The 20559-nt window shown below is 45.4% G+C and overlaps 1 protein-coding gene across 4 annotated transcripts in view; it reads right to left on the bottom strand.

The window, feature by feature from the left end:
• lratb.1 (lecithin retinol acyltransferase b, tandem duplicate 1) overlaps positions 1 to 20559 on the bottom strand; it is a 148949-nt gene that overhangs the window by 116826 nt on the left and 11564 nt on the right. For all 4 annotated transcript variants that reach the window (XM_067991640.1, XM_067991617.1, XM_067991634.1 and 1 more), the window contains exons 2-4: positions 5013 to 5113; positions 4033 to 4102; positions 2022 to 2152 (exon numbers count right to left, since the gene is read on the bottom strand). In XM_067991640.1, coding sequence (XP_067847741.1) covers positions 2022 to 2152; positions 4033 to 4102; positions 5013 to 5113 — 302 coding nt within the window. The remainder of the gene's footprint in view (positions 1 to 2021; positions 2153 to 4032; positions 4103 to 5012; positions 5114 to 20559) is intronic.

The raw sequence follows: 20559 nt of genomic DNA on the forward strand, positions 1-20559 counted from the left end.
ATACTTACCTGAGAAGTGACGGTTTGAAGTGATATGGAGAAAAGGATGTGTATTATTAAAAAGATAAAAAAAGCTGTCACAGTTGACAAAAATGGCAGAGCAAATTTGATGGCCAAGTGCCTTACTCCTGGATCTGTGTTCAGACAGCATGACAATTACATTCATTTAATATTCAAAAACTGTAAATAAATCACAAACAGCAAGTACCTTAATAGCCTCACCATCAATGTACATTTTAAAACTTCTTTAAAGATGTGCACCAGTACCCAAAAGGTTGATAATTCATCCACTCTAATTAAGTACTTAAACATTTAAATACAAAAACTCAAATACAACTTTCAGTCCTTTTATTAACCCTGCAACAGTCTATAACTAGTCTCAAATTACAATGCGGAAATTATTTCTAAATGAAGAATGTAAACAATCTTAGCAGAAGAGAGAGGCAACTAACTCTTCAAAATTCTGGAAACACTATCTAGCACTGGCGCTGTGACACCTGACAGAGATAGGACACGGTGGGGCCAACTTTGCCCTCTATGCTTTATTTTTCAAGGCAATAAACTTCAATTGTTTGGTACTGGTTCAGAATTTAATAGGTCGTGGTCGACAAGTATCCATCTGAACATCTCAACTAAGGTGAGTTTGCTCATCTGCAATACCTAGTACTTTAAAGTCACTGGATATTGCTCAACCATCATCCCTGATCTGAATGATTTCACAGGAACAATGGCCTCAAGTAATCCTGATATTAAAAAAAACTTCAAAAGAATTGAGAAAGTACCTGATCAACTCTGGATACATGTTACAATTACAGTGATGGGCTGTCAACCTATCAAGTGAAACACAAGCCGGGGTATCCATCAGTCGGAAATAAGCCTGTGGTGTTGCTGCTGTTTCTTTTCTAGCCAAAGGCACATACCTCATTTAATGATGCAGCTAATAATGTTGTCTAAAAGCAGAACTGAAAGACATTGCTCCTGGGACGGCAGCACTGAGAACTGAATTAGCAGAATGCTTTCATCTGCCGTTTGTTAAGAATTTCTAAACCAATGTTTCTGTGATGTGTGAAAAAGGCCACCATCTTTTGCTTTAAACTGTTCAACACAAGGTGAAAATCATAATGTACAATCTTTGCTACAAAGAGGAAGAAAAACCACACCAATTCCTTGTGTTGCTATGTAATAATGCTGTTTGTCTGTAAACATTAATGGATTGGTATTTCATAAAGGAAAAACCCCAAATGCTGGAAATGTTTCAAATACATGATGGTGAAATATTTATCCTGTGAACAAAACATTGCATTATAATTTTTAAAAAGTTTATTTCATTGCGGTTGTGAATAAACTTTTCCTTCAAACAAGGTGAGTTTGGTAAACTCATTCTACACTTATTTCAAACAAAACTGTTCAGGACAAAGTAAAGCTTGAATCCTTACATTATTTCAATCAATATTAGAAATTCTGTAATAATGCCTGCTAAAGTGTCTGTTTTCATTGGGATACAAATTTGAAGCCACAACCGTACGAATGATTAATCCTAACCAATTACTGAAGTTTTACCAGTACAGCAATGTGGCTTTGCTCAGGAGATGGAGGAGAAATATGAACTAGGCAATGCATTTTTATAAATTTAGGTTATATTTAGTAAACATACAAAGAAACAGCATTCTGCATTTGTATAGATTTAGCACAATTAGTACTATCTAGTGATTCTTGTTGGAAAGTGCACATGTGTCAGGACAGGATCAGCGAGACAAAAATCTATGCTAGTTAGCCAGTATAATCTTTATTCCATAGAAGTACTACTTTACATTTTGGTTACAATCCATCTTGTACATAAGCAAACAAAATTGTTATCATAAAACAGCTAGTTATTGAACTATTAGTGTCATGGAAATCACCTGTTTCTGGCGAGATGAAGTTTAGAAAATTGCACGCACTGTAGATAATTGTACGGAAGAAACTATTTGACATCTTTCTTTTTTGTTGATGTCCTAATAAAGCAAATACAGTTCTACGTACCATCAACATTAGATCATCTCCAGTCACAACTGCAATCTTCAGGTCCAGATCTGCTTTCTTAACTACCTCTTGTAGAGCAGCAGCGCAGGCATGAGGGTTCACACCTCCAGCATTGCAGATCACACGGATACCTGAAGCAAACAAAAATAAGTATCTTTACAGGATTTGTTTTTCCAATATACTAAAAAATTTAAAATAACATTTTTATCAGTTGTCATTTTGATTTATTTTTCCCCGCTTTCCAATTCTAAAAGCTGTTGAGTTTTGGTTCTTCCACCCTCTGATTCTTTGTCTTAGTAGCAACTCTTCATTTGTGAGCCTAGATAGTGAAAGTCAGACGAGTATCTGACCGTGGCGGCATCATGGCTGAGCCTGATTTGGTCCCCACCCAATATCCACATATATGCACATCCCAGAAACAGTCAATAGATAGTGATCAGGAAAGAAAGATCAAACAAACTTGCAATTTTATAGTATTTATTCAGGACATCCTAAAGTGCCATACAGCAAACTGACTACTTTTTAAGTGCAGTTACTATTGTTTTGTAGACAAATGCAGCAGCCAATTTGCACTCTGCAAGGTCTCACAAGCAGCAAATGAATCTATGCCTAGTTAATCTGTTTTTGGTTGTGTTGGTTGAGGGAAAAATATTGGCCAGGGCATTAGGAGACCTCCCTGAACTTCTTTGAATAGTGCCATGGGATCTTTTACATCCACCACAGCAGGCAGCATCTTCAACAATGTGATACTCCCTCAGCACTGCACAGCAGTGTCACCTTAGATTGTGTACTGTACAAGTCTGTAGTGGGGCTTGAACTCACAACCTTCTGACTCAGAGGCGAGAGTCCTACCAATTGATGTAAGCTGGGGAGGGAATGCTGGCTAATTTTTTCCCTTTCAAGCCCAGTGTGCTGAAGCCAATTCAAGCCTCTGCTGCTGGCCCAGTTGATATCAGCTAGCTCAGTGCAGACTAGTAATCAAATCTGGCAACTTGTTGGTACGTTCCAAATTTGGCAGAGCACTTACCAAATGAGCCATTGGGGAAACTGGTAACTTTTGATTTTTCAGTGGAAGATACTGAATCTAAAATTACCTTTTTTTTTAAAAAAAGAAAATGTGAAATTGACCTCATAACTCATGCACAATGACATTATCACTTAGTAAAACAATCAGCCAGTATTTGGTGTAAACTGCACTGTGCGCATGTTATTTGTTAGTATAAGGGACCTGTCCTATTTTTCTTTTTATTTGTTTTACTATGTTTAGAGACATTGGAGGAAGAGAATAGTGTTCATTAAGAATGTAAGTGAACTTAAGATGCCAGTTTGAAGGGGGAACATTAAGAGGGGGAGTGCACAACACTCTTTGTTCATTTGTCAAGGAGCTCCATGAGCAGAAAAGGCTATGTATGTAGGACCACGGCGTAAAGTGTCCCGCAATAAAAGATCTATTTAAAGTTTGCCTGCTATCTGTGGACCTTCATTGAATGGATTAGGACACCAAGAAACTATTTTTGTTTATTTTTTGGTAAAGTTTTGAAGTAAGGAATATCAAGTCTACAGAATAGAACGTTTCACACTTTGGACAACCAACGTAATCGAACGGTACGAATTCAGGCAAGGTATGGCTCTGATGTGGGGTTAAAGTTCCCTCTACTTGGTCCCAAAATTCTGCTTTAGCTTCATCGTCAGAAGAGCACCTCATTTTGCTCCAGTGTAAACTTTTTTCTTCCCTCATACCAGTCATCCTTATGGTCTTTCTGAATAATAATGCCAATTTAATGCAAATCTGTACTAAATTCTGGATGGTGTGACAGGGATGCATGGATGTATGTTTTGCGAATTCCTGAAAAAAAACAGAAAACTGCTGGTGGAATACAAGGGATACATCTAATTTTGTAGTTTTTCTTTTGATTAATATACTACTATAATAGGTTTTAAGATTATAAACTGTAGTTACACTAATTGATAAAAGCAGTAAGAAAATAAACCACGACTGTAACTCCATTACCTCTTTTATGAATATCCTTAATAAACGGGGCCATTGCCACCTGCACAAAATCAGGCACATATCCATGGTTCTGAAAAAAAGATTGATTTTATTATTTCTCTGAAGATGGGAATAAATCATAGTTAATAAATTTCATTCAATAATCATAATGCAAAGACATACTAAAATCAATACTAAGCACAGGACATTGACACAGTGCACTGGAGCACAAATATAACAAAAGTACAGCACAGAGAAATGCAGCTTCAGATTTTAAAAACCTGTCCCCATAAAAGAAGAGCACTGTTTCTTAGGGAAGGGGTACTAATGTATCATTCTCCTCCCCCCCACAAAAAGCTTTTGGATACATAGGCCTTGATATTTACTCAGAGCCAAGAAGAGAGCGGGGGGGCGGATAATTTTCGAATGAGAAACCCAGATATAAGGGCTTCCCACACGTCATGACGATTTTGATGGTAGGATGTCTTTTAAATTTTTCAACAGGTTTCGTGCCCGATAACCAGCCAGATTGACAGGCTGGCTGCATTTTGGGCGGGAAAGCAGCTGGAGAGCGATCAGGGTAATCGAGGTTTGGATGGGGGGGGGGGGGGTGGGGGGGAGAACATGAGCAATCAGAGATCGTGCGGGGTGGGCGGTGAGCAATACATGGTTCCTGCCCTTCTCCTCTCCTTTTACCTGCCGGGATTCCGGCAGCCCAGGAAACCCGGCCTCCATGGGTTAAAAATAAAAATTTAGTTAAAATGGAGGCACACGGCCTCCTTAAAAGATTTCACTGGTCGACCCGCTTCCTGAGAGCGGGTTGGTCACCCGCCCCTGACCCGCCTCAGTTAAAACCGGATTGCAGTTCCGCTTCAAATTTCTGCAATTTTTACTTCCCACCCAACCCCAACTCATCCATATCTGGGGGTTAAAATTGCCCCCATTATGTACTATGGCCTGACTACTCTCCTACTGTTTTAATAACAAAAGCATTTTCTCACAGCAGATTTGGCTTTAGCAGCAGCGAGCAGCGACATAGTGATTTCAGACAGGTAATCAAACACCAGAAAATCCAGGTTCCCGCCAAACACCAGCTGTGGAACTAAAGGAGACAGTGAAAATACTTTTTGGATACATATTTACACAGACACAGAAATATTTCATGTTACATCACCGATATGCACCTACCCTCACCATGAGGCACATTATTGTGCACTCACTATTTAAAAGGATCCTGGAGCTTTGTTCCAACATTTTCACAATGCATTTTGGGTTATGCAACACATATTCATTGCTGAATATATTTCTGTGCAAAAAAAAGCTTGAATATGTTTTAATGAGAGTCTGATGCATTTGTATTTCTTTGCTCTATCTGATCTCATGCGTCCTGTTACTACTCCATTCTGCCCTGCTGGCGACCACCACATTTATACCAATGCTGAATTTTATGGCTCATTTTCTTTAGTTAAAGTTCAAGTGAAAATCCTCAGCCAAAAAGTTAACAGAGGTGAGTTTTAATGTTTAGGTTTATTTACGAGAAAAGTTTAGACCATCCCAAGTTTTCTCCCAGTGGGCAAAGGCATAAAACTGCCAACAGTTCAGCACAAATTAGCATTTTTGCCTCGGGCCATCGGAACTGTTACATTAAATATGGCTTTGGCCGTACCACTTGTGATATATTAAAAATTGCGATTTTGTAGAAAACAAAAGGCGGCGCAGCTTCATTCAAAAGAATGGAAAATGGAAACGTTGCACTGGTGGAGTAAGGGGTGCTCTTCAGAGGGTGTAGTTCAGGTACATTGTGAAAGCTAGAAGAGAGGGAGCTTTGCCTAACAAACGGAAACAAAAGACTTGCTTTGAGGAAAGGCAACCATTTAGAGCCTTCCTGCCATTGTATACAGAGGGGCTGCAATCAGGGAAAAACCCCCTCGGGCAGAATGTAAAATTCAAATTGATTTAATGTAATGAATCGGTCATGTACCTGTAATGAATGTGTAATCAATAATCTGTATTGACTGTAATGCAACGAGGCACCCTAGAGTTTCATGAACTGTAATTATGTATGATGTAGAGATGCCGGTGATGGACTGGGGTGGACAAATGTAAGGAGTCTTACAACACCAGGTTATAGTCCAACAGCTTTATTTGAAATCACAAGCTTTCGGAGCTTTCCTCCTTCGTCAGGTGACGAAGGAGGAAAGCTCCGAAAGCTTGTGATTTCAAATAAAGCTGTTGGACTATAACCTGGTGTTGTAAGACTCCTTACATTTGTAATTGTGTACAATGTGTTCATTGAACTGTACTTGATGCAACCTGCAAATTGTATAATCTGTATTGTGTACGTTTGGAATGTGATATGACAACTGTATTGTATGTATTGCTGCAAATTCTATGAATAAAGTATATTTTATGAAAAAAAAATTATATAGCACCTTTCACAGCCTCAGGACATCCCAAAGCGCTTTGCAGTCAATGAAGTACTTTTTGAAGTGTAGTCACTGTTGTAATATAGGAAACGTGGCAGCCAATTTGAGCACAGCAAGCTCCCGCAAACAGCAATGTGATAATGACCAGATAATTTGTTTTAGTGATGTTGGTTGAGGGTTAAATATTGGCCAGGACACTGGGGAGAATTCCCCTGATCTTCTTCAAAATAGTGCAGTGGCATCTTTTACGTCCTCTTGAGAGGACAGCCAGAGCCTCGGTTTAACATTTCATCCGAAAGACAGCATCTCTGACAGTGCAGCACTCCCTCAGTACTGCACTGGAGTGTCAGCCTAGATTTTTGTGCTCAAGTCACTGGAGTGGGACTTTTGAACCCACAAACGTCTGACGCAGAGGCAAGAGTGCTACCCATTGAGCCACAGCAGACATCTCAAATGGAAAAGTGATTCATTCCCTAGCACTGACATCCCTCATCTTAAATGCACACAAATAGGTATCTAAATACAAACATATATATGACAACAAAATAAGCTTGTGGGTACACAATTTTTTTTAAAAATGCACTTGTTTGAAGTGTGTGTGTGGATGTGAGGCAATCCACAGCTCATTGATCTTCCCAGTTTTCAGTGTGGGAGCTTCAACCTGCAATAGGATAAGACACAAAGCAATAAAGTCAATCATAAAACAGGGGGGGTTTAACATTTTTTTTAAATGTAATTTACTGTCATTCTCCGTGGTCCATTATGCAGACTTGGGCCAAAAACACACATACACATCAAGCTATATAATTTGCTAAATGCATTACATTTTTGACTTCCCATGAAGTAGCAAGACTATGCTAATGTATCAATGTACAGACACCTAGACCATCTTTAAAGTTGTTGCAACTTGTTGGAATACCACTTTTGAAAATGAGTCTCAAACCCAGTCTGAAAGTTTAAGCAGTTTTGCCTACTATTTGTCTGCTAACAGATTCTCCAGGCACTGCAGTTTTTAAAGTCTCGAGCCAGCAGGATATCTGATTCTGCACACCACTGACATTCCAGAGATCCTGTGGACTGCTTCTCAGCTCCTCACATGAGTCGAGAGAGCAGATTTGTAGGTAAAGTTGACATTTCTGCCCTTTATAGAATGATATGTATGCATGAACTTGGTCTTTCGATTCCCCAGCGGAGACAGGAGATGCCATTGAGGAACGCCGTTCTCAGGTGAGTAATTTCTGCTCCATGTAGCACCGACTCTCCCTTCTTGTAGTTTCTTCCCTGGTGTGCAATTAACTCTGCGAGGCTGAATGGTGCCTACACTGCCTTGGGTTTGGAGTACTCTTCTCATTTGTCTTAAAAGTCAGCACTCTGAATTTACATTAACCATCAACTGTCAGCAGTGATGCACAAAGAGGTGGGCACACATGTTGATAAGCTAAATACATTTCTCAGTAGCACAAAATGCACTGTTGCCATATATCAGGGGAGCCCAAACTATGGCCCCCAGGCTATTGCTAACAGTCTCACGCAGGGCTTGAGAATTTCGATGAACTAGGAGGTTTACTGTAAAAGCTGGCTGTATTTCTGATGTTTGTCTAGCTCCTGATTCTCAAACATCTTCAGCACATTCCATGGTGCAGGACAAAATCTGTATAGAATCATGGAATATTGGGTGCCTTGATCATAACAAACAAACCTAGAATCTCAGTAATAAAGAGTCATAACTTTCATTTTGGGGCTCTCTAAATTTCAACTATTACATCCCATTAAAGGGAGTCTCCCCATTCTGCCTCTAAATTTTTTAAAACATTTTTTTCAATCTAATCTAACACTGCCACCTTGAGGCGTAAAATATAATGCAAAATACAAACTGAACACACATGAAAAGCTCTCAATAAAATACATTCAATCACAAAGAAAGCTGAGGCAACAAAAACTTGCATTTACATAGCAACTTTAACGTAGAAAAATCTCCCAGTTGCTTCACAGACATGTGATGAAAATTGAGCACTGAACTCGAGGAGATTGGGAGGGCTGGCAAAAAGCTTGGTCAATGAGGTGAAGGATTTTAAAAAGGAGGAGACAGAGGTGGAGGGGTTTAGGGAAGGAATTCCAAATGTCGGACCCAGGCAGCTGAAGACGTAGCTGCCAATGGTGGGACAAAGGGAGAACGGATGCACAAGAGGCTAGGGTCAGCAGAATGGAGAGCTCGGGGTGGGGGGAAGGGGGGGTTGTAGGGCTGGAGGAAATTACAGAAATAGGATGGGGAAATACCATGGAGGGATTTAAACACGAAGGGAATTTAAAATTTTGAAGTGTTGAGAGATTGGGAGCCACTGTAGATCAGCAAGGACAGGGATAGAATCATAGAAATTTACGGCACAGAAGGAGGCCATTCAACCCATTGTGTCTGTGCAGGCCGAAAAAGAGCCATCATGCTTAATCCCACTTTCCAGCACTTGGTCCGTAGCCTTGTAGGTTATAGCACTTCAAGTGCATATCCAAATACTTTTTAAAATGAGTTGAGGGTTTCTGCCTCTACCACCCTTTCAGGCAGTGAGTTCCAGACCCCTACCGCTCTCTGAGTGAAAAAATTTCTCCACAGCTCCCCTCTAATCCCTCTACCAATTACTTTAAATCTATGTCCCCTGGTTATTGACCTCACTGCTAAGGGAAATAGGCCCCTCAGAATTTTATACACCTCAATTAAATCTCCCCTCAGCCTCATTTGTTCCAAAGAAAACAACCCTAGCCTATCCAATCTTTCCCCAGAGCTAAAATTCTCCAGTCCTGGCAACATCCTCGTAAATCTCCTCTGTACCCTCTCTAGTGCAATTACATCTTTCCTGTAATATGGTGATCAGAACTGTACACAGTACTTAAGCTGTGGCCTAAATAACGTTTTATACAGTTCTAGCATAACCTCCCTGCTCTTATATTCTATGCCTCAGCTAATAAAGGAAAGTATCCTGTAAGCCTTCTTAGCCACCTGCTCTGTCTGTCCTGCTACCTTCGTGTGAACATGCACTCCAAGGTCCTTCTGTTCCTCTACACCTCTCAGTTTCCTCCCATTTATTGTGTATTCCCTTACCTTGTTTGCCCTCCGCAAATGCATTACCTCACACTTCTCCAGATTGAATTCCATTTGCCACTTTTTTGCCCACCTGACCAGTCCATTGATATCTTCTTGAAGTCTACAGCTTGCCTCCTCACTATCAACCACACGGCCAATTTTTGTATCATCTGCAAACTTCTTAATCATGCCCCCTACATTTAAGTCTAAATCATTAATATATACCACAAAAAGCAAGGGACCTAGTACTGAGCCCTGCAGAACCCCAATGGAAACATCCTGCCAGTCACAAAAACACCCGATCATTACCCTTTGCTTCCTGCCACTCAGCCAATTTTGGATCCAACTTGCCACTTTCCCTTGGATCCCATGGGCTTTTACTTTCCTGACCAGTCTGCCATGTGGGACCTTGTCAAAAGCCTTGCTAAAATCCATGTACACTAGATCAAACACGCTATTCTCATCGACCCTCCTTGTTACCGCCTCAAAAAATTCAATCAAGTTAGTCAGACACGACCTTCCCTTAACAAATTCATGCTGACTGTCCTTGATTAATCCGTGCCTTTCTAAATGACGATTAATACAGTCTCAGAATTGTTTCCAATAATTTGCCCACCACCTAGGTTAGGCTGACTAGCCTGCAATTACTCGGTCTATCCCTTTCTATTTTTTAAACAACGGTGTAATGTTAGCAGTCCTCCAATCCTCCGGCACCATGCATTTAGCCAGGGAGGATTGGAAAATGATGGTCAGAGACTCAGCTATTTTCTCCCTTGCTTCTTTTAACAGCCTAGGATACATTTCATCCGGTCCTGGCGATTTATCTACTTTCAAAGATGCCAAAGCCCTTAATATTTCCTCTCTCACTATGTTTATCCCATCCAATATTTCACACTCCTCAACTACAATCTCTGCATCGTCCCCCTCTTTTGTGAAGACAGACGGAAAGTATTCATTAAGAACCATACCCACATCTTCTGCCTCCACACATAGGTTACCTTTTTGGTCTCTAATAGGCCCTACTCTTTCCTTAGTTATGCTCTTGCTCTTAAATGAATTTATAAAACATTTTTGGGTTTTCCTCAATTTTACTTGCCAGTATTTTTTCATGCCCTCTCTTTGTTTTCCTAATTTCCTTTTTAATTTCACCCCTGCACTTCTATACCCTCTTAGGCTTTCTGCAGTATTGAGCTCTTGGTATCTGACATGATGAATGATGGATAATGGATAAGCAGGGCTTGGTGCAGGATAGGATAGGTGCATCAGAGTTTTGGATGAGCTGAAGTCTGTGGAGGATGGTCAGGAGAGCTTTGGAGTGATAGAGTCTGGAGGTGACAACGGCATGGATGGGCTGAAGTAGGGTCGAGGCAAGTGATGTTATGAAGATGGAATTAGGTGGTCTTTGTGGTGGTGAGGACAAAGGTCAGTATTCCTTGGAATTTAGAAGATTAAGGGATGATTTGATCGAAGTTTTCAAGATATTAAGGGGAACTGATAAGGTAGATAGAGAGAAACTATTTCCGCCGGTTGGAATGTCTAGGACTAGCGGACATAGCCTAAAAATTAGAGCCAGGACTTTCAGGAGTGAAGTTGGGAGACAGTTTTACACGTAAAGGGTGGGAGAAGTTTGGAACTCTCTTCCACAAACTGCAGTTGATGCTAGCTCCACTGTTAATTTTAAATCTAAGATTGATAGATTTTTTGTTAACCAAAGGTATTAAGGGATATGGGGCTACGGCGGGTATATGGAGTTAGGTCACAGATCAGTCATGATCTCATTGAATGGCGGAGCAGTCTCGAGGGGCTAAATGGCCTTCTCCTGTTCCAACATTTTTTAAAAATTCATTCGTAGGATGTGGCTGTCGCTGGCAAGGGCAGCATTTGTTGCCCATCCCTAATTGCCCTTGAGGTGGTGAATGTGAGCCACCTTCTTGAGCCGTTGCAGTCAGTGTGGTGAAGGTTCTCCCACAGTGATGTTAGGTAGAGAGTTCCAGGACTTTGACCCAGTGACGATGAAGGAATGGCGATATATTTCCAAGTCAGGATGTTGTGTGACTTGGAGGGGAATGTGCAGGTGGTGTTGTTCCCATGCCCCTGCTGCCCTTGTCCTTCTAGGTGGTAGAGGTCACGGGTTTGAGTGGTGCTGTCGAAGAAGCCTTGGCGAGTTGCTGCAGTGCATCCTGTGGATGGTACACACTGCAGCCACGGTGCACCGGTGATGAAGGGTGTTTAGGGTGGTGAATGGGGTGCCAACCAAGCGGGCTGCTTTATCCTGGACGGGGTCAACCTTTTGGAGTATTGTTGGGAGCTGCACTCATCCAGGCAAGTGGAGAGTATTCCATCATACTCCCGACTTGTGCCTTATAGATGGTGAAAAGTCTTTGGGGAGTCAGGAGGTGAGTCACTCACCGCAAAATACCCAGCCTCTGACCTGCTCTTGTAGCCACAGTATTTATGTGGCTGGTCCAGTTAAGTTTCTGGTTAATGGTGACCCCCTAGGACGTTGATGGTGCAGGATTCGGCAATGGTAATGCCGTTGAATGTCAAGGGGAAGTGGTTAGTCTCTCTCTTGTTGGAGATGGTCATTGGCTGGCACTTGTGTGGCGCGAATGTTGTGCCACTTATCAGCTCAAGCCTGGATGTTGTCCTGCAGGCTCGGACTGCTTCATTATCTGAGGGGTTGCGAATGGAACTGACCACTGTGCAATCATCAGCGAACATCCCCATTTCTGACCTAATGATGGAGGGAAGGTCATTGATGAAGCAGCTGAAGCCTAGGACACTGCCCTGTGGAACTCCTAAAATAATGTCCAGGAGCTGAGATAATTGGCCTCCAAAAACCACTACTATCTTCCTTTGTGCTAGGTATGACTCCAGCCACTGGAGAGTTTTCCCCGATTCCCACTGACTTCAACTTTACTAGGGTTCCTTGATGCCGCCCTCGGTCAAATGCTGCCTTGATGTCAAGGGCAGTCACTCTCACCTCACCTCTGGAATTCAGCTCTTTTGTCCATGTTTGGACCCAGGCTGTAATGAGGTCTGGAGCAGAGTGGTCCTGGCGGAACCCAAACTGAGCGTCGGTGAGCAGATTATTGGTGAGTAAGTTCCGCTAGATAGCACTGTCGACGACACCTTTCATCACTTTGATGATGATTGAGAGTAGACTGATGGGGCGGTAATTGGCCGGATTGGGTTTGTCCTGCTTTTTGTGGACAGGACATACCTGGGCAATTTTCCACTTTGTCAGGTAGATGCCAGTGTTGTAGCTGTACTGGAACAACTTGGCTAGAGGCGCGGCTAGTTCTGGAGCACAAGTCTTCAGCACTACAGCCGGGATGTTGTCGGGGCCCACAGCCTTTGTTCTATCCAGTGCACTCAGCCGTTTCTTGATATCACGTGGAGTGAATCGAATTGGCTGAAGACTGGCTTCTGTGATGGTGGGGATATCAGGAGGAGGCAGAGATGGATCATCCACTCAGCACTTCTGGCTGAGGATGGTTGCAAATGCTTCAGCCTTGTCTTTTGCACTCATGTGCTGGACTCTGCCATCATTGAGGATGGGGATGTTCACAGAGCCTCCTCCTCCCGTTAGTTGTTTAACTATCCACCACCATTCATGACTGGATGTGGCAGAACTGCAGAGCTTTGATCTGATCCATTTGTTCTGGGATCACCTCTATGCTTACCTCTCTCTATAGCATGCTGCTTCCGCTGTTTAGCATGCAGGTAATCCTGTATTGTAGCTTCACCAGGCTGGCACCTCATTTTTAGGTACGCCTGGAGCTGCTCCTGGCATGCTCTTCTACACTCCTCATTGAATCAGGGTTGATATCCTAGCTTGATGGTAATGGTAGAGTGAGGGATATCCCAGGCCATGAGGTTACAGATTGTGGTGGAATACAATTCTGCTGCTGATGATGGCCCACAGCGCCTCATAGATGCCCAGTTTTGAGCTGCTAGATCTGTTCTCAATCTATCCCATTTAGCACAGTGGTAGTGCCACACAACACGGTGTCCCCACTGTGAAGACAGGACTTTGTCTCCCCAAGGACTGTACGGTGGTCACTCCTACCAATACCGTCATGGACAGATGCATCTGCGACAGGTAGATTGGTGAGGACGAGGTCAAGTAAGTTTTTCCCTCGTGTTGGTTCTCTCATCACCTGCCGCAGGCCGTCTGGCAGTTGTGTCCTTGAGGACTTGGCCAGCTCGGTCAGTAGTGGTGCTACCGAGCCACTCCTGGTGATGAACATTGAAGTCCCCCACTCAGAGTACATTCTGTGCCTTGCTACCCTCAGTGCTTCCTCCAAGTGGTGCTCAACATCGAGGAGTATAGATTCATCAGTTGAGGGCAGTAGGCGGTAATCAGCAGAAGGTTTCGTTGCCCATGTTTGACCTGATGCCATGAGACTTCATGAGATCCAGAGTCAATGTTGAGGACTCCCAGGGCCGCTCCCTCCTGACTGTATACCACTGTGCCGCCATCTCTGGTGGGACAGGACATACCCAGGGATGGTGATGGAAGAGTCTGGGACATTGGCTGAAAGGTATGATTCTGTGAGTATGACTATGTGAGTATGACTATGCTTCACTAGTCTGTGGGACAGCTGTCCCAATTTTGGCACAAGTCCCCAGATGTTAGCTACTTTACAGGGTTGACTGGGCTTGGTTTGCCTTTGTCGTGTCCGATGCCGGGTAGTCCATCCGGTTTTATTCTCATGTCTTTTTGTAGCAGGATTGTACAACTGAGTGGCTTGCTAGGCCATTTCAGAGGGCGATTAAGACTCAGCCACATTGCTGTGGGTCTGGAATTACATATAGGCCAGACCAGGTAAGGACGGCAGCTTTCGTTCTCTAAAGGGCATCAGTGAACCAGATGGGTTTTTACGACAATCCGGTAGTTGCATGGTCACCATTACTGATACCAACTTTTTATTCTCGATTTTATTTATTTACTGAACTTAAATTCCCCAGCTGCCGTGACGGGATTTGAACTAATGTGTCCGGATTATTAGTCCAGGCCTCTGGATTACTAGTCCAGTAACATAACCACTATGCTACCGTACCTGTGTGATAACACCCATGCAATCGTACACGTATACGATTGTATCCATGCAATCAGATAGAACACTGAGGTACAAACAGTCTGGCTCAACCCGAGAGAAGGGCCAGGGAGGCAGATGGAGTCAGTGGTGAAGATAGAGTTTGCGCTGTGCAGACATGTCACTGAAATCTAATGGGTTCAAACATTCCATACTTATGTAAATATGTTTCAACTTTGAGCACGATGTAAGTTTTCACCAATTTGATGTAGAATCGCTGTTTTTGAATGTATGTTTTGTGCTGTGAGAATTTAAGGAACTTCCTAACAATATGATTTCAAGGCTAGAAGGTAACCTTCCATAGTTAGCAAGCTGAAAAACAATACTTGCAAGGATTTATCATTCCATGTCCAAATCAGTCAAGGTTTCTTTTTCTGATTGAAAAAGAGGAGCAGAATGACCTTAATGTGCAGATACCTGGGTCATTAAAGGTGGCAGCACAGGTAGATAAGGCCATAAAATTGTAAAATGAAACTCTGATTTTGTATTTAAAGACGGTGGGGGGGGGGGGGGGGGGTCCATGGTTCGACTTCCACCCAAAACAGGCCCGACCAAAGCCCACGTCAGAAGGTCCAAATCAGCCCACTGCAGCTTGTGGGTTTTGTGACGGTGGGAAATCGGCCGGCTCCCACGCTGAGCTGGCTAGCAGGTTGGGCCTGGGCTGGAGGGAGGAGCCGATCCCAGAGAGGGTGGAGCACAGGCTGCAGTATTTTTGTGGTTCCAAGAGAAGCACTCCAGCTTCTTCCAAAAATAATTGTGGACCTTTTCTTGAGCAGCCACTAGTGGTCCCTTTAAACAACTACTGGTTAGATCGCTCACCGTCTGGCACGAATGCAGGGGGGACCGTATGTGGCACACACTCCACCCATTTGTTCCTGAAAATTGTAAACAGGGCCCTACAACTGGCATAGGATCCAAATTTGCATATTTAAGCAGCCTTACCCTGGAGAGGGTGCTTGATAAGGGGACCGTAGTGTCGTGGTTACAGTACTGGGCTAGTAATTGAGAGGCCTGAACTAAAAATCCAGAGAATGTGAGTTAGATCTCACCATGACCGTTTTGAGACTTTGAATCAGTTTTACAAATCTGGAAATAAAAAGCTGATATCAGTCAAAGTGATTATGAAGCTGTTGAATTATCGTAAATACCCAACTGGTTCATTAATGTCCTTAGGGAGGAAACCTGGCCTAGATATGACTCCAGTCCTATACCAACATGGTTGACTCTTAACTGTCCTACCAAGCCACCCAGTTCGTAGTTCCCTACGGCACCCAACAGCTTAGGGCCATGGTAAGCCATTTAACTAAACTTGCGGCAAATGGGGACCCCTCGGTCCACTTCAGGGAAGTGGAACAAGCAGCAAGCATCAACGAGTGCAATGATGCTGAACAGGCCAAAATGCTGCTATTCTCCCTGGAGAGTAAGCTCTTCCAGTCCCTCTCTAACCAATGTAAGATTGGACAGTGTGATTATGGGGAGCTCAAGGAGGAACTTCTTGAGGCCATGGGGATGAATGAGGGAAGTCCTTTCTCCCGGGTGGAAAAAACAGTGCAGCTCGTAGGAGAAACCCCGCAGGCTTTTGCAGACAGGTTGTGGCCGGTGTATAGGAGCGCATGCAGTGGGACGCCTAACCGGGCTAACCTGGACCAGGATCAGCGGGCCCACTGGCTCCGTTGCCTGGTGGCAAACAGCTTGCCACAGGTCAGGGCCGCGGCAGGAATGTGGTTTGACCCAAAGAATCCCATGACTACCGAACTCACAGTGGTCAGACAATTGACCATAGCTTACCGTAATGGTAAAGGAACCGATGCACACCCACCTAAAGGGAAAGTGCATGAAATGAAACCCGGCCAGGGTAGGAAGGAGTGGCATCAGGAAGGGAATAACCCTTCCAGCACAAAGCTCAACTGTTATGGGTGTGGGAAGGATGGACACTGGAGGAAGGAGTGCAAGGATGGACACTGGAGGAAGGGTCAAAATCCTGGAACTCCCTTCCTAACAGCACTGTGGGAGTACCGTCACCACACGGACTGCAGCGGTTCACGAAGGCGGCTCACCACCACCTTCTTGAGGGCAATTAGGGATGGACAATAAATGCTGGCCTCGCCAGCGACGCCCACATCCTGTGAACGAATAAAAAAAAATCCTTGGAGAGATAACAAGGGAAAGAATTCCTCAACCCCAGCCCAAAAGGCAGAGACAGGAATCCCTCCCGCCACGGTCGAGTCATTTTTGGACGCCATGAGAACCCTATTGACTGGCCCAGGGAAGGTAGCAGCCACCACCGGCACTCTGACCCCATCAGCCCCATCTAACCCACAACCCTGACTAGAGCCAGCGCAGCCTGTTTACCTGTGTTCCCTTACCTACGACTTATGGAAGAGACCCCTCGTTGAGATTGAGCTAGAAGAGATAAAGGGGACCTATCTGTTGGACACGGGAGCATCATGTACCGTGATCCATTCAGCTAACCCCACCACCTCACCTCTATCTAGCGAGGTCCCATACAGTCTGTCGGGATTCACAGGTAGAGAACAGGCTGGCTCATTTTCCATCCCGCTGAACATTTGTTTAGGAACACTCCGCTGTAAGTGGACCTGTATCCTAATGAAGTGGGAAGTGGAGGGTGGAAAAGGGATCCTGGGAGCCGACTTTATTGTAGGCCATGGGATCCTAGTGGATTTGAGGAATCACTGCCTGTGGGGAGCAAATACAGGAAAGGAAGGCGGAGTAGTAGTCATCCCAGGGAAACAGGGGAAGGGGACCCTGTGCACCATGAAGCCTAAAGAGGGTTATAACCTCGAACTCATGGTCAGCAATACCCCAAGGGAGATCCAGGCATTTGTGCAAGCCCACCTAGCCACATTTGCCACACACAAACACGACTGTGGGAGGGTCAACGGGTTCGAGGTCAGTGTAGATGGGGACCCTATGGCCCGACCACAAATGCAATATAACTTCCCCAGGGAAGCGGAGCCAGACATGGAAGCAGCCATGTCCTCTTTAGTGCAACAGGGCGTCCTGAGACTGATAGCCACCCACGTGAACTCTCCACTGTGGCCGGTTAGAAAACCGGACAACTCCTGGAGGGCCACAGTGGACTATCAGGTGCTCAACAGTAACATCCCAGCCTGTGCACCCACGGTAGCAGCAGTTGCCGACCTGATAAGAAGTATCCCAGCATCCGCGACCACTTTCACGATGCTGGATATCTCCAACGGGTTTTGGTCCATCCCTTTAAGGAGAGAGGATCAGTACAAGTTTGCCTTTACCTTTAAAGGGCAACAGTACACCTGGAACTGTCAGCCTCAGGGCTTCCACAATAGCCCCAGCATTTTCCACCAATGCATGGCAAACAGTTTAAAGGGCTTCAGCCAGCCCAGGCAGCTGGTACAATACGTGGATGACCTGCTCCTATTCACCGATTCGAGAGAGGAGCATGGCCCACTTCTGGCCGAACTGCTGGAACTGCTCGGGCAGGAAGGTTTTAAAGTGAACCCAAAGAAAGCACAGATTGGCCAGCAGGAGGTGAAATTCCTGGGCCTGACAATACGCGCTGGGGAAAGGGCCATAGATAAAGCTAGAAGGGAAGCAGTACAGGAGTTACCAGTCCCCAACACAGTTATGGGAGCGAGATCGTTTCTAGAGCTAACCGGGTACTGCAGAGACTTCATTGAGGACTATGCGGCCACAGCAGCCCCTCTGCTCCAACTCCTGCATAAGGGAGTGGAGTGGGTTTGGGATGAGGGTTGCCAGGCAGCATTTGTCAGGCTCAAGAAAGATCTGCAGACCGCACCAGCTCTAGGGGCCATAGATGGAGGGAAAGAGTTCTTCCTGGAGGTAGCAGCCAGCGGGGACAGCCTGAGTGCTGTGCTGCTCCAAGAGCGGCATGGCAAGCTGAGACCGGTGGTCTACTCCAGAATACTCACAGATGTGGAGAAGAGCTACTCCAATTGTGAAAGGCACCTCTTGGCCACATATTGGGCTGTGAAAAGATCGCTGATCTTCACAGGCACCTCTCCCATCACCCTCCTCACCCATCACACGCCCACCCAGATGCTTCTGGACGGGAGAATCAAGGATGGGACAGTGAGCAGTGCCCGCATTGCTCGCTGGACCCTGCTTCTCTCACAGATGGACCTGAAAGTAAAAGGGCTCTGCGAGCCAAAGCTCGCAGCTAACCTGGTATATCCTGGAACAGCCCACCGGTGTTCCATAGAAGGGGTTTGGGAAGTAAACATAGGTTTACGGGCCGGGATACACCCCACAGGCCGTGAAATCTACATGGATGGCTCCAGCACAGTATCTGCTGGTGAGCAACTCACGGGGTGTGGAGTTTATGACCCAGCGGCAAACCTTGCCCTGGCAATTAAGCTCCCCAGCACCATGAGCGCCCAGCAGGCTGAACTGTCCGCGGTAGTGTACGTGGTTACACACCCCGAGATCTTCCCCACGCCATACACGATTTGCTCGAACAGCATGTTCACATGCAATTCGTGTACGGAGTACCTGGCCATCTGGTCCCGCCGCGGATACACCTCCGCTGACGGGAGACCCCTCACAGTGAAACCCTTGCTGGAGAAAATCTTAGCAGCAGTGGGGGAGGAAGGGGAGGTTTTCATCCATAAGGTGAAAGCCCATTCCTCCGCAGAACCCCGGAGTGAGGGCAACTGGCAGGCCGACGTGCTAGCTAAAGAGGGTGCCCGCACAGGCACTTTCTGGGACCCATTTGGGTCCCGTCCTATAGCAGCAGTCACGGGTAGGAATGGGACACAGGGGAGTGCAGGGGTAGTTTTAACCCCGGAACTTAAGACGGTCCAAACCCAAGACCCCGTCCTCAAGGCAGTCCTCAGTGCAGTGGCAGAAGGGAAAAGGGTAGAGGGCCCTTACAGTACAGCAGCCCTCTCTGTAAAGGAGGGCATGCTGTTTAAGGGAGAGCAATGGGTAGGACCACAGCAGCACAGGAGGGAATTCCTTCAACTGGCCCATGAGGGTCCAGGAGCGGGGCATCCCGGGCCTGAGACCACCTGGCAGCGGGTGGAACGGGCAGGATGGTGGCCAGGACTCAGGGAAGATGTCCGCGAGTTCTGTGCCAGCTGTCTGGTGTGTGCTGCTAACAACCCTGACCCGCACAAAAGGAAATTACCTATGGGACACATCAGGAGGGTAGAGGGACCATGGCAGTCGATCCAGGTCGACTACATCGGGCCCCTACCCACTGCCCAGGGAGGCTATAAGTACTGCCTAGTCCTGGTGGATGTGTTCACAAAGTGGGTAGAAGCCTTCCCCTGTCGAACAGCCACGGCTATGAGTACAGCCAGGATCCTGGTCAGGGAGGTGTTCTCACGATGGGGGCTACCACAGTACGTGGAGTCTGACCAAGGGAGCCACTTTACCGGGCAGGTCATGCAGAATACCCTTATGGTACTTGGCATAGAGGGAAATGGCACATTGCACACAACCCACAGTCCTCAGGGATTGTAGAGAGGATGAACAGAACCTTGAAAGAAAGGCTGAGGAAAGAGACGGTAGACTCACCTAGAAAGTGGGTAGTAGTCTTACCGTTGGTCCTAATGGGGATTCGAGCCAGCCAGTCAAAAAGCACGGGGTATTCCCCACTCGAGCTCACGACTGGTAGGGTTATGCGGACCCCCACCCATGTGCTAGCCCCGGTGCTCACGGAGGGTCAGCTCAGAGAGGTGAACGGGGTTCTAACAGCAGTCGGAGTAACCGACTGCTGTTAGAACCCCGTACGCACCACGAGTGGGAGATAGGGGATCAGGTTATGGTTAGGAATTTTGCTCGGGTAGGCAGTCTAGAACCATTATACATGGGGCCCTACAGCTTTCGGAGGCTACCTACATCGTTCACCTGAGGAAGGAGGTAGCCTCCGAAAGCTTGTGAATTTAAAATAAAATTGCTGGACTATAACTTGGTGTTGTAA

Source organism: Heptranchias perlo, chromosome 1 (assembly GCF_035084215.1).
Source record: "Heptranchias perlo isolate sHepPer1 chromosome 1, sHepPer1.hap1, whole genome shotgun sequence".
NCBI classification, from domain to species: Eukaryota; Metazoa; Chordata; class Chondrichthyes; order Hexanchiformes; family Hexanchidae; genus Heptranchias; species Heptranchias perlo.